Genomic DNA, 14,484 nt, shown 5'->3' with positions numbered 1-14,484 from the left:
GGCACAGTGGGCAGAGATGGGACCACCAGGCCAAGTGCTCCAGTACTTAATAGCCATGTGACACCAGGAAAGCACAAGGCCACTCAGACCCCCCGCATCTGCCTCAGTCCAGCAGGAGGCCGGTGACGTCAGTGATGTCAGACCAAAGCGCCCGGAACAGGCAACTGAGGACGGACCACGGTCGGCCCCCACTCAAGCTCAGACAAGGTGCAGAAGCAGCACAGCCGGGTCGGGGCCGAGAGGATGTGCACCTTGGGGGTAGGCCACCCGGCGCCTTCTGGAGGGGATCTGAGCCTGGGCGTCATCGTTCAGTGGAGGGGAACACCTGAACCTATTTCAAGGAAGCTGGGAAGGAGACAGTGATGAGAGAGAAGCAAAAACACAGGAGGGGAGGAAAGGAGAACTGAGCAGGGAAGCGCAGGGGCCCTGGGCTGTCAGGCCAGGAGGGCCTTCCTCCATCAGGGTGGAGGCTGGCGGAGGGTTTCCCTGGCACGGAGAGCTCCTGGACCCCATCCTGGTAGCAGAGGATTAGGGAACAAGATGTGGACAGCAAAGTCGTCTCCCTGGTGACGGCCAGCACAGGGCTGCTCATCGGGGCTGGGGGAGTGGGGACCAAGAGGGAGCAGGTGGGCAGGCAGGGAGGGTGCAGGGCAGTGAGCTGGAGGGTGGCATGGTGGGTGCCTGCCCAGGAGACACTGGACAGCAGTGTGGCGAGGGGGCAGAAGCATGGTCCACAGCAGGGAGCTCGTGGAGCAGGAGAGCTGTAGTAACCAGAGTGACATTCACTGCTGGGACGCGACATGCTGGTGTCGTCAGAGAGCTGCCACTGTCACAGCCCCAGCAGATACGTCATGGGCTCGTGGGTAGGCCAGGCACAGCTGTGACAGCTTCATGGGACTGTTATGCCCACTTTAGAGATGAAGAAAAGGAGGCACAGAGAGGTTAGGCTACGTGCCTAGAGGCACACAGCGACTGCAGTTCCTCTGGGATATTTCAGGGCTTTGCAGGAAAGACCCCTGAACCACCCTACCGACAAGGGCTGACTATCCAGCCACCTGTTGTTGGAGGGGCTCTGTCTCCAAGGCCCTGATCCACCTCAGATCATAAGAGGCAGGCAGTTCTGAGGCCCCTTATCATCTGGGGACTCAGTGTCCTGCTGATTACTGGAGACAGGTGTCAGGAGGGTGCAAGGGCTGCAGCTGGAAGGGGTCGGTTGAGTGTGTGGTGGGTACGGGCTGAGTGGGCAGCAGGGAGGTCTAGGACAGGGTGGGCAACTGTGTCCTATCTTGGCCTGGGGGTGCCTCTGCTCTCTGGCTAAGCCTCCGGACTCATTTGTGACTTGGTCTGTTTGGCTCACACCACAGCACTGGAAAGGCCTGCCTGACTGCCTGCAGAACCCAAGGACCCCACCTGGCGGGACTGGCCTCTTACCATGTCCAGGGCCACCTTCATGGCCTCCTGTAGCCCAAAGAGCTTCCCGGCCACCAGGTAGACCCCGCCTGTCCACACGGCGCAGGCCTCATGCACCCAGTGCTCCTGGGTGTCCCCGCCAGGCTCGGCCAGCGGCTCCTTGCTGCACTCGTGCTTACGGCTCTTGTCAGCTGGGGCTGCCTCCTCACTGCCATCCCCCCGACCATCACAGCAGTAGCAACTCTGCAGCCGCCGGGACAGGCCCCGGGCACTAGTGCGCAGAGAGCCCTGCTTGGCCGGATCGGCTGGGCCATCAGGCCTGGGGGGCTTCCCGGTGGTGGTGGTGGCAGCAGCAGACACAGCAGCTGGGCACTCGAGGCCTTTGAGTGTCCTCTCAAGAGGCAGCGAGGCCTCCTCACAGGTGCCCTCCAGCCGCACCTTCTCCTTGAGTTTTGGCTTCTTTTTGGGGAGGCAGTGTTCAGGGTAGTAGGGCCCACAGAGGTCCCCAAGGTCCTTGAAGTTGGCCGGGTTTTGGCAGAGGCAGCAAACAAGGCAAGAGGTACTCAGGGCCTTGGAAACCACGGGCCCCAGGTGCATGGTGGAGGAGAGGGGCAGGGAGGGCCGAGGCTGTGGGACAGAGCCTCCAGGGAGCGTGGCTAGGGAGGCCCCGGCCGCATCCAAGGAGAAGGAGCAGGACGAGGAGGAGGAGGAAGAGGAAGGCTTCCTCTGGGGCTGGGGCTCCTCTCCGGGGGAGTTGACAACAGTGCAAACAGTGGTGAACGCACCCCGCTTCTCTACCCGCACGAAGGGCGAGAAGGCGGGAGTGCGGCTGTCTGCCCGCAGCCGCTTGCAGGAGGAAATGTACTTGAGGCGGATTTCAGGCTCGGCAGGATCCAGGGGCAGCACCTGCTGCTGCCGCCGCCGCTTAGCCCGCCCCTTACAGGGTGAGGAGGTGGTGCTCTTGGCCCGGCCCCGTGTGAGGCGCTTCCGCTTGGAATAGCTGCTGTAGTTGGCATGGCCTGGCTGCTTCTGTGCCCTCGTCTGGGGCTGGCAGGACCGGCCCTCTGGGGGCTGGGCAGCCAGGCCCAGCTCCTCCGTCTTTGGCTTCTTGCCTCCTACGCCAGAGCTGTCCTCACTGCCCCCCTGCGTGCCATTGGCCCTGTCTCGGGGAGTCAGCAGCAGAGCTGGGCCGAGGTGAGGCCTTTTCTCCAGGGAGCCTTTGGGGAGTCCAAGGGCCCCAGCTCTGCCTTTCCGGCTTCTCTTCTTAGGCGCCAGGGCAGTGCCCCCGGGCAGCAGGGCCTCTGGGGACGTGAAGGCCTCCGTTTTGAAACCATCGGTCAAGGACAGTTTCTTACTGTTCACGAGTTTGCCTTTTAAGGATCTATTGGTCGGATTTCTGCACAATGGCTCGGCCCCCAGAGCTGCCGGGAACTTCTGCCCGGGGCTCACATTTAAGAGACCTTCCTCTGTCCCCAGAAGGCTGCCCCCAGTGCTCTTGAGCCCACGTTCCTTCTCGGGGAGGGATGGGCTCACAGGATTCCCGGGAGGGGCCCCTGGTGCTCTGCACGCAAACTTCTTCAGGCTGGGCGAGGTGATCTTCTGCACAATCGCCTCTAGCTTCAAGCCCCGGCCTTTCCGGGGTGGCAGCACCTTGGTCTTCATGGCCCCCTGGAAGGACGCCCGTGAGGCCAGCTTCAGGCTGGTGTCTGGGGTCTCCAGGGGTGGTGGCTTCGCTGTGGGCTCACCATTGCCCTTGGTGGGTTTTGCCTTCTTGGGAGACGTCATCCTCTTGAAGAGGGTGGGGGAGCCCTCGGCCCCCTCCTCCTTCACGTCTCCCCCAAGGCCACCACTGCGTAAGACCAGGTTGCGCTTCTTGGTGGGGACGGGAGCCATGAAGGCTGACTTCCTTTTGAGGGCATGGAGGGGTCGATCTGAGAGCTTGCCGCTGGCACCAGGCTTGGGAACCCTCGCCCGCTGGCCCGCCCTCCCCTCCTTCTGGGGGCTGCCAGTGACCTTGAACGTGGCGGGCAGGTGGTTGTTGGCAAGGAGCTTCTTGGTGGCGCGGCAGTTTGGCAGTCGGCTCTCCGAGGGCCGTCTGCGCTTGGAGTGGAAGGCCTCCTGGGCCCTGCTGCGGGACCGCAGGATCATGGACCGCTGGTCTTTGCCCGGTGCATCCAGTGAGTCCGTCTCCTTGGTCTTGGAGCCCATGGGGCTGCTGTCAGAGGCCACAGGCAGGGCGGCCGGGTTGCTGGGGCTGGACGCGGCCTTTGGGGAGGGCTTCCCCACCCGCTTGCCTGACTTGAAGGCGGCTCGCTGCTTGCCCCCCAGCTTGTCTGGGGGGGCAGGAGTGGTGGGCAGGCCTGGGGGTCCGGGTGTACGGGGCTCGCTCAAGGCCGTGAAGGAGCGGGTGCACATCCTGGGAAGTCCTTCTGAGATCCCCCGGCCCGGGGCCCCCGCCCCTTCCATCTGTCCCTGGGGGGGCCCCGTGCACGATTCGGGGAGCAGCAGGTCTTTGGGCAGTGCCGGTGCCCTGCACGGGGAGTCCTCAGCCTCAGGCAGCCCCCGGTGCACCCGTCGGCTCCGCAAGCTTTTGCCGCGAGGCACGGGCTCTTTCTTGGCGATGGGGGCCTCGGGCACAGCAGGCTTGTTCGGCTTCTGTGCCAGGGAGGCCTCCGGGGTCACGGCGGCAGAATCCCCTGGGGCCAGCACCCCCTCGGGCCCCTCTTCCTCTGGCTTCATATGGGATAGGGAGGACTCGAACCAGCTCTGAACCTTGGACTCGGCACCCACGGTGGGGCCCAGCAAGATGACCGAATCCCCGGAGAGGGGGCATGGGGAGCCCCAGCCAGCCTTGGGGTCCAGCACCTCCTCCACCTCCTCCTTGCCACACAGCAGCGTGGCCTTGGGCGACAGCGCGTCCTGCAGGCCTGGCCTCTGCTCAGGGCTGCCCAGGAGCTCGCACAGGGACGAGTACTCCTCAGCCTCCAGGTCCTCCTTCCGGCCTGGCGCCGGCAGCAGTGGGAGGTCCCCAAAGTCGGCAGCCGAGCAGCAGTGCCGGCTGTCCTCCAGCCAGCGGTCGGCCTTGCCCACCTCGGGGCACTGAAGCAGCCCGCCCGCCTCCTCCTTCACTCCGCCCGCCGCCTCCTGCTGGGAGTCCCGGGGCACCGCAGCCTTCTCCCCAGGGGGCGCCTCCTCCTGGAAGCCCAGGCAGGCCGAAGCCTCTCGGGCTTCGTCCTGGCCGGCACTGTCAGTGACCTTTCCACCCTGCTCCAGACCCTTGGTGAGCTCACTGGGGTGCAGCCCCCAGCGAGGACAGGCATCCCCCAGGTTCTCCTCGGGCCAGGCAAAGGGGTGGGCACCATCCGCGGAGCCGGCAGAGGTCGTGTCTGGGAAGCAGTCAAAAGCCACGGTCGGGTCTGAGGCAGTGGCCCCCAGGGTGGGCTTGGTGCCGAAGGAGAGGGGACCAGCTGTCTTCTTGGGGTCAGCGGTGGTGAAGCCCACAGAGGGGTCTTCAAATAGCCCCGGACTGAAGTCCTTGGCACTGCTGCCCTTGTCCAGCTGCAGGGCCTCAGGCAGGGCCTCCGGCTCCCCTGGCCGTGGCCATGCACTCTTGGCCACAGGGTCCAGGCAGGCGCTGTGGTTCTCCAGAGAGAAGGGCGGCTTGCCGGCGTCTTTGGCCAGGCCCGGAGCCTCGACCCAGGTCTTGTCAGCCTTCTCGCTGATGGCCTCCTGCAGCCCCAGGATCTCAGAGGCCAAGTCCTCCTGTGCCAGGGCACTGAGCAGCAGTCGTGGGCAGTCCCGCTCGCCGGCTACAAGCTTGGAGAAGCTGTCGAGGGGCAGGCTGCCGTGCAGGCTCTGGAAGGAGTCGTCAGACTTGGTGGACATGTCGTCTGGCGAGGTCACGGAGCAGGTGGACACGGACTCGGGCTTGGCCTTGGAGCCGCTGTGGACCCTGGCGGGGCTGCCTCGGGCCTGGCTGCAGTAGAGGAAGCTGCGCTCCAGTGGGTCCTCAGAGCCGCTCAGGTAGTCAGCCTCAGGCGGCTCAGCGTGCGTGGACTGTGGTGTGCTGCTCAGCGGCTCCGACAGCGGTGTGCCCGCTGGCTCGGCCGAGTAGCCGCTGCCCTCGGGGCTGCAGTGCTGGCTTTTGTGCTGCTCCGGGGTCCGGGCCACCAGGCTCTTGAGGCTCTTCTTCTGAGGCCCGGCCGCCTTGGACAGCAGCAGCTGCTGCACGGTGTTAGAGATGTTCTCCACCTGGGAGGTCAGGGCCGTGAGGCTATGCAGGCTGAGGTCCGACAGCAGGCTCTCAGGAAGCTTGTCCTTCTGCAGGGCCTTGCAGTTGGCGGCCTGGGTGTCCACAGAGCCAGCAGCATCTGTCGGGGAGGGGTTGAGCAGGGGCATGAAGTGGCTGTGGTCAGTGAGGCCGGCGGGGAAGGCCCCAGGGCCGAGTGGCTGCTGGTTGTAGGGAAAGTTCTCCAGGTTGGGCATCAGTGGTGATGGGGTGGAGCTGTAGGAGGGTGAGCGGCCCACGGAGCGGGCGGGTGAGTGGCCGGAGCCGGGGCTGAAGGTCTGGTAGTACTGCTCTGGGGTCCTGACGGTTGCATCCGGCTGACAGTAACCTGGGCCTTGCTGCCCATAGTGTTGGTACTTGGTGAGGTTTTGGTAGTGCAGGCTTTCCTGGGTATGGTGACGGCTCTGGAGGGCCTGCTGCTGCTGCTGCTGCTTCTGTGTGTCATAGCTGAGGCGGCTGGACTGGTAGGCGTGAAGGTTCGGGACCCGCTGGCTGGGGGCCAGGCTGGCGTTGGCGGTCAGCGGCCTGTCGTGGGGCTGGGCGGAGGGGGCCGTGCAGCTCTTGTAGGAGTGGGCCCCCTGCCCGCCGGCCTGGCCACTGGAGGAGTAGGTAGAGGAGGCGGGGAAGGACTGGGACTGCTGGGGGAAGTGGCCGCCCTGGGGGAAGGGCAGCGGGGAGGCAATGTCACTCTGGGGTTTCTGCCTCTGGAGCTTGGGGTATGCCAGGGATGGCGGGGGCTGTGGCAGCTGCTGCTGGACGTGGAGGGCGTGAGTCCGGAAGGGCAGCTGGGCACCCTGCTCAGGGTACTGCCGGCTGGGGGGCACCACCGTCTTTTTCATCAGGTTCTCGTCATATTTGCCCACCCCGCCTGGCAGGGGCTGCGGCTGAGGAGGGGGTGGCTGGGGGCCCCCCCAGGCCTGCAGGCCCTCCTCGCCTGAGTAGCGGCCTGGGTAGGGGCTGCCGTCCTGGACGGTGTAGCCTGCGAAGGCCGGCCTCCCTGGCGGGGCCTGCGGCGAGGACAGGCCTTTACCAGCACGCGCGGTGGCGGGCGTGCCCGCGCCGCCCTCGTAGCCGGGGAAGGGCTGCGGGCCGTAGTAGTCCTTGGTCAGCAGACGCTGCCGGTCGCAGCTCAGCCCGGCCTGACTTGACTGCCTATAGTTCTCCAGGCGCGACGTCTCCTGTGAGGTCTGCTGGTAGGTCTGCTGTTTGCCATGGAAACCACACCTTTCTCGAAAAGACTGCATGACTTGGGCTGGTTATCTGTGAAAAGAGAAAGGGCAAGAGGGAGGGCGGGGGGAGGAGGGCAGAGCGGGCGGGGTTCAGACGGGCCATTTCCTTCCCTTGGAAAGCCAGCCCCCTCCCGCCCTGCCCCCTCCTGCAGCCGCCCCACCAGCTGTGCACATATTGACAACTTCTGTGTCAGGGCCGCGTGCTCTGTAATTCCTGCTCTGACGGGGACAGGGAGGTGCAGCCTGGCTGCCCCCCCTCCTGCCACCAGTTCCCCCTCCCCCTCTCCGCCAGCTCAGAATCATTTAGCCATTCCCGCTCCCCTGTCCCCTGGGGCTGCTGGATCCGGTAATCTAGCCCCAGTGCGGCAGTGTTCAGGCGTGACCCAGCTCGTGCGTGTGTGTATGTGTGTGCCTGTGTGTGTGCGTGGCACGGGGGATGGCCTGCCCTGCCCCAGAAACCACTCACTGAGGCCTGGAGTCTGCACATGTGAGTATGTGTGCGTGTGCGCGCGCGCGCACACACACACACACCCCTTCTCCATCACTGCACACACACCTTCTTCATCACTGCATACACACAATCCCCTTGTCTATTACACACACCTTCTCCATCACACACACACTCCCCTTGTCTATCCTTACACACACACACACACACACCCCTTCTCCATCACTGCATACACATTCTCCTTGTCTATCATCAGACACACACCCCTTCTCCATCACTGCACACACACATTCCCCTTGTCTATCATCAGACACACACACCTCCATCACTGCACACACACACACTCCCCGTGCCTATTACATACACTCCCCTTGTCTATCCTTACACACACACACACACACCCCTTCTCCATCACTGCACACACACATTCCCCTTGTCTATCATCAGACACACACACCTTCTCCATCACTGCACACACACATACACACCTTCATCACTGCACACACACACACACTCCCGTTCTCCATCACTGCTATGCCCTCTGGAAGCTGTCTGCTCCGTCTGGCAGACGCTGACGAGGGGCCGCCAAGCCACTGTGGGCATAAGCTGTCCCTCCCAGGAGCGCGGGCAGTGGCCCTGCCTCCTGTGTTGGTGTCACAGGCACGCAAACAGGCTGCGCGGCCCTGATGAGGCAGCGGTGGGGCAGAGCTGCAGTCCCTCTGTCTGAGGCGCCTGGGCCTCCAGGTCAGCCCCGCCCGCCTGCACCAGGTCAGGGCCAGGCCGAGAGCCCATCTGTTTATGATTTTCGGGGCCGGGCACGCAAGGGGTCCAACCTGCACCAAAGCAAGATCCTGGGTCAGGAAATGACCTCAGGGTGGGGGTGGGGCTGGGGGGGCCCTTCAGGGCAGAACAATGGGGTCACATAACAGGCTGGCTGTAGCGTCCAGGCTAGTGGCCCCCCTCCCCTCCCCCAAGACCCTTCGAGGAGGGAGGAAGGAGCAAGGACACCCTGGCTCGCGGAGACAGAACGAGGGCTGGTGGCAGCCTGTGTCCCGGCCGCTGGGTTTACCCACACCTCGCTCACCTGCAGGGCCCAGGCCCCCAGAAGGGCACAGGGGACTTTTCAGGGCCAGTTCCAAACCCAAGAGGAAAGGGTGGCCTGGCATGTGCTCCGGGCCTCCAGGGCTGTGTGAGGCATGGAAAATACGGGGGCACAGAGAAGGGGGGCAGACACGCAGATGTGAAAGGGAAGAGGCATTCCCCCGGGGGTCTTGGTCACCCCTTCTTCACCCAGCTCCCACCTCCTCATGCAGTTGTGGGGGTTGGGGGGCAGCTGACCTGGGAGGGGCCCGAGTTGAGTAGGTCCAGCCCAGGGTAGGTCCAGGACGGCCCCAAGGAGCCCCATCAGCCCAGCCCAGGCCCCTCCCTGCCCTTGGCGGTTGGCTGGTTCAGCCCCAGGGCCCCAAGCCCACCGCAGGGTCCCAAGCCCACCACAGGGTCCCATAGCCCACTCCAGGGCCAGCCCCACGGCCATGGCCTCTCCCTGGCTCATCACAGGCGCCCTGATGTGGAAGCCCCCCTCTGACCCACTTCAGTCCATCCCGCGGCTTGGATCAAACACGACAGGAGTGCCTGCTGTGACCCAGAGCTGGAGGCAGTGCTGGTTCTAACGGGCGGCTCCTGCAGGTGGGCAGCCCCAGGGCCCCCACACCGAGCTCCCAGGTGGGTGCCCCCTGCCACCCTCGGGCAGCACTCGCGGGCGGCCCCCCGCTGCCCAGGCTGTCAGAGGCAGGTGGAGGCGCCGCTGCTCAGGGTGTCCCCCGTGGGTAGGCAGGGTCGGCTGGGCCCCTGGGCCCTGCCCTGCCCTCCCCGGCCACGTTACAAGCCCGGAACTCGCACACCCAGGCTGGCTCAGGAGGCTTCGCCTCGTCTATCTGCACAAATTACATCCCGGCTTTTATTAGTCCCAGATCGCGCTCATTTCCCGCTGAGTGTCCTGTGGATATCATTAACATTTCTACAGCTTTTTTTAATATACTTTTTTCACATTCCCCCAAAATGCATTACCAGAAACATTATTTAAAAAGAGAGTGTGCTCTGACCAGCGCCCCCTCCCTGTTTAACCAGTCCAGCTGCCGCATCTTTTAATGTCGCCAAGCAGTGTTACAGTGGGTTTTCCGATACACAGGAGCAGCTGGATGTGGTGAGAGCATCTATCTCGAAGAAAAGACAGTTCAATTAAAATACGAGAAGCCCCACGCCTGATGGAGAAGGCAGCAGAACGCTCACCCCAGCACCACCCCCCCATCCGTGTAGGAACAAAGGCTGACATCAGGCCCCGTTCCACCAGCACCACTGGGAGAAAGTGGGGCTCGGCCTCTTTAAGAGCTGTCTTGGGCCGCCACGGGCTCTGTTGTTATTAATTATTGTGATTATGATTACTTTTCAAGAGCACCAGCAAAGGACAGGAGGGAAAGAGGCAGGTGGAGAGCTGGGGTGGGCAGCATCAGGAGGTAGATGGTGACCTCCGAACCTGGGAGGGAAGGAGCGGGCAGGAGGGCACCAGCTGGGGGTCAGGGGAGCACCCGCCAACACTCCACTCCCGGTCCAGCCCAGCCTCCCATCCCTGCTTCCCCTCCCCCTTCTGCCAGACACTAGGTCAAGGCACAACTCTGAAATTCTAGCCAAATGGGAAGCAAAGGAAGAGGGAAAAGGAGGGAGGGAGAAAGTCTTGAGCTCCAGATCACCTCCCGTGGTGACTCCTGCAAGCTGGCCTGCCCACCCTGTGCCCCAAGGCTTCTCTACCTCAGCGACTGGTCTCCCTGCCCTGCAAAGGGATGCGATGAGCCCCAGAGCCCACCCCAGGCACAAGACCAGCAGCCCCCAAAGGTGTTTGGTAGCAGGTGAGCCAGGGCTCAGCCCTTCTTTCTGGCAAAGAGCAGAAGTCTCTGTGGTCCCCCTGCAGGCACTGTGGGGCCCAGGGGGGCAGGGGCAGCCTTGGCCATGGGGCCTGCTCCTCGCTTCTGCATACTCACTGCTTTGACCCTCCTGCCCTGTTACAGAGAATGGGAGGCTCAGAAAAGCCAGGACCCGCCTGTGAGCCACTCACAGGAAGTTCTTTCAGATGGACACTGCAGCAGCGTGGATGGCCCTCACTAAGAAGTCCCACTTTAGAAGGCCCCCTGGAGCACGACGAGGAAAGGGGGTTCCAACGTCCCCTCTGCAACCTCTGAGGCCCCAGAAGCTAGCTCAGGCCCGCCCCACCATAGGGAGTCCACTCTTGGCTGCCTGTTGTGTCATGAGCAGCCTCAGAGAGAACTCACTGGGTCCACGGCCTCTTCAGCGCCCAGGGTCAGGATTCAGGTTAGGGAGATGGGCCTGACAGCATAGGCAAGAGCTTACTGCAGCTCCGCTGGGGCTGGGGAGGGAGGAAGGGGGCGAGAAAGGAGCTTCTGTACCCCAGCTGGCTCTGGGGCTGCAGGCGCATTCCACCTGCTAACCCAGGCTGGTTTTGTGACCTGGTTTTCTGAGCTGTAGCTGCAGGGGAAAAGCTTTAAAACCCAACCCCCTTAAGACCTGGGAACCAGGAGGCTGGGGGTGGGGGTGTCCCAAGAGGATCAGAGCTGGTGGGACCACCTTGGGCCTCCCTCTGAATCGTAGGTGATGAACACTGTGAACAGGACACCTTGATTAAAACCATCAGCTGCTAGTCAAACTTACGGCTATTCTGTGGGGTCTATTTTGAGTCCCAAGGGCTTGGCTTGAATGGAGGAGGGGAATGAGTTTCCAAGGAGGCCCCAGGACAAGACAGCCCAGTGCCCCCAGGCCTCTGGGATAGGGAGGGCCCTTGGGTCAGTCACTGGGGCAGGTCTGCTTGGGGCAGGGGCCTATCCAGGGGCAAAAGGAATTACAGAGAACAAGGCAGCCCCTCCACCCCGTGTGTGCGCAACACCCCCATAAACGCTGTGCAGCCCTCCTTGCTCACCGGCACCCAAGGGAAAGCCCCTCAGGTCCGACACGCCACTCTATAGGCCTGAGAGAGGCAGGCAGAGAGCCAGGCCCCTTTGCTGAGGCTGGGGTCCCAGGGAAGTGGGCTCTTTGAAGGATGTTAGAATGGGGGGGTGGGGCTTCTAGACTCCGCAGATGTTTGGAAAATGCTTCCTGAAGCCCACCAAGCTGCCTCCTCCAAGGACCCCCCGGCGGAGCAGCCAAGACCTACTAGGCCACCAGACCAGAGCCTCCCCTTGGGGTCCACCCACCAGGAGGATGTGGTGCCCCATCTGAGCACTCCACTATCCTGGGCACTTCGGGGCACTGCCTGTGGGCCTACTGCTCTGTTAGTTCCCTAAGGCACCCTGCCCAGGAAGGGAGCCATGACCCCACTTTCAGGAGTAACCTGCTGAATTCCCACAGCACAGCCCACAGGCCGCAAAGCTAAGCTCTCAGCTCTGTTCCCTGACTTCTAAAGCCATGCTTGCTGCCCCTGCCCCTGGTGCAGCTTCTGGGATGTGAGGGCCAGTAGGTCCAGAGACCTGGGTCAGCTGGGCTGGAGGGGCCCATGGTCCAGGGGTGAGATGGCCCAGCCACCTCCCCGCCATGAGGTGTGGTGCAGCAGGAAGGGGTCAGCGCCACTGTGTTGCTGGCCTCCTGGAGCCCTCCGGGGGGAGAAGACAGTTGGCGAGGGGGGCTCCACACCCATTGGTCTCCTGTAGATAACAGCTGCTTTTGCATCATTTTATCTACCACTCAACAAAAAGCGACCCCTTTTCTCCAACTGTGTCAAAATGAGGAAAAGAAACGGGGTGGTGCTGGAATGCAGACAGCTATGAGGGCCGGAGTCAGTCACCCACGCACTGAAGTACAAGGGGCTGGTCCAGAGGCTGGTGTCGGGGGCTCCCCAGCTGCCCCATGTGCTGCTGGTCTTGCAGGTGGCTGCATGCTACGTACACCAAAGAGTCTGTCTGTCCACTGGCTTTCAGGGGAGCCAAAGAAGGCAAGGAGAGAGCCTCACCTCTCACCCCAGTCTTGTCTTCTCACCCTGTGTGCCCTACCCACTGTGACCTCCTGAGGAAGAGCAAGTACCAAAGGACTGAACTGGCAGCCAGTCCAGCATCTCCCCAGGCCTCGGGGCCTTTGCACGGCCTTTTCTCTGCTGGGAAGACCATGCTCAAGGATCTCCATGGCTCCTCTGGCTCCTGGGCTGCAAGCCTTTGCTCATGTGACCTTCTCAGGTGGCTGACCCTCACCACTGTGTTTGAAACTCACACTCCATCTCCCCTACACCACCCCCTCTTCTCTAAGGTAACTAGCCACACGGCTGGCTGGCTTCACTTTTGCCTCTCCTCTTTAGAAAGGAAGTTCCATGAGAGCAGGGATTTTGCCTGTTTTGTTCGCACCCATATCCCAAGTAAGGGCTTTGCAAATGGCATTAGTGGTGAAGAACCCACCTGCCAATGCAAGAGACACAAGAGATGTGGTTTCCATCCCTGGGTCGGGAAGATCCCCTGGAGAAGGAAATGACAACCCACTCTAGCATCCTTGCCTGGAGAATCCCATGGGCAGAGGAGCCTGGCGGACTACAGCCCATAGGGCTACAAAGAGTCGGACACCACTGAACAATAAGTGTTGAACGTATATTGTTTAAAAATGTCACATGGGACTTTCCTGCTGGTCCAGTAGTTAAGACTCCACCATTCTACTGCAGGGAGCACAGGGTCAATACTTGGTAGGGGAACTAAGATCTCAGATGCTTCCAGTTAATAAAACAAAATCCAATGTCTAATTGTTTAAAAATAAATAAATACATAAAGTGTCACAGTATGAACATATCCAGAACAAGGCTGAGTACAGGTACAGAACACACTTGGGTGGGGATGAGGGGCTTGTGGCTGCACCTCCTCACTCATTTGACAAAGCTCTCCCTGGGGGGTGGCAGAAAGGGCACCTGTGAAGGGCGCAGGTGAGGAGGGAGGGACGCTGCTCCAGCTGACTGCTGCCTGTGGGATGCAGGACCCAAGGTGCCAGAGCCTCTGAGTGTTTCACAGAAAGAAGAATCTCTCATTAAAAAAAAAATGTTATCTGGGCAGAAGAGCTAAATAGACATTTCTCCAAAGAAGACCTACAGATGGCTGACAGGCACATGGAAAGAGGCTCATCATTGCTAATTATTAGAAAAATGCAAATCAAAATGACAATGAGGTACAATACCACCTCACATTCATCAGAATGGCCATCATTTAAGAAGTCTACAAATAACAAATGCCATAGAGGGTGTGGAGAAAAGGGAACCCTCCTACACTGTTGGTGGGAATGTAAATTGGTGCAGCCACTGTGGAGAGTAGTATGGAGGCTGCTCAAGAAACTAAAAACAGAATTACCATGCGATCCAGCAATCCCACTCCTGGGCATATATCTGGAAAAGACGGAAACTCTAATTAAAAAAGATACATGCACCCCTATCTATGATCATAGCAGCCTATTCACAACAGTCAAGACATGGAAACAACCTAGATGTCCATCGGCAGATGAATGGATAAAGATGGTGTGGTACATACATACAATGGAATACTATTCAGTCATAAAAAAGAATGAAATAATGCCATCTGCAGCAACATGGATGGACCTCGAGATTATCATTCTAAGTGAAGTAAGTCAGAAAGAGATAAATACAACATGATATTACTTATATGTGGAATCTAAAATATGACAAAAATGAACATATCTATGGAACAGAAACAGACTCACAGGGAACAGACTTGTGGGTGCCAAAAGGTAAGGGTGGAATGGATGGGGAGTTTGGGATTAGCTGATGCAAACTATCACATATAGGATGGATAATCCTCCTGTAGAACATAGGGAACTGTATTCAATATCTTGTGATAAACCAGAATGAAAAAGAATCTGAAAAATAGATATATGTATAACTGAATCACTTTGCTGTAAAACAGAAATCAACACATTAGAAATCAACTAGACTTCTATAAAATTTAATAAAATGTTATCAACCAAGTAAAAAAGTTTAACACCCCAGAGATCCAAGAGAACTGGTCTTCAGGCTGTATTTGCTCACAAGCTCCCTGGTGTCAGACAAAGGTAGCACTTGGCCTGAG

The 14,484-nt window shown here is 60.5% G+C and overlaps 1 protein-coding gene across 1 annotated transcript in view; it reads right to left on the bottom strand.

Annotated features, from left to right (window-relative positions):
* Positions 1-14,484, bottom strand: part of RAI1 (retinoic acid induced 1) — an 84,820-nt gene that overhangs the window by 5,484 nt on the left and 64,852 nt on the right. Inside the window, exon 3 of the mRNA XM_043472610.1 lies at positions 1,432-6,958. Coding sequence (XP_043328545.1) covers positions 1,432-6,942 — 5,511 coding nt within the window. The 5' untranslated portion in view covers positions 6,943-6,958. The remainder of the gene's footprint in view (positions 1-1,431; positions 6,959-14,484) is intronic.

The sequence above is a fragment of the Cervus canadensis genome, chromosome 1 (assembly GCF_019320065.1).
Source record: "Cervus canadensis isolate Bull #8, Minnesota chromosome 1, ASM1932006v1, whole genome shotgun sequence".
Taxonomy (NCBI): Eukaryota; Metazoa; Chordata; class Mammalia; order Artiodactyla; family Cervidae; genus Cervus; species Cervus canadensis.
The sequence above is the reverse complement of the archived record's forward strand: the minus strand, read 5'-3'. Positions and strand labels throughout refer to the sequence as shown.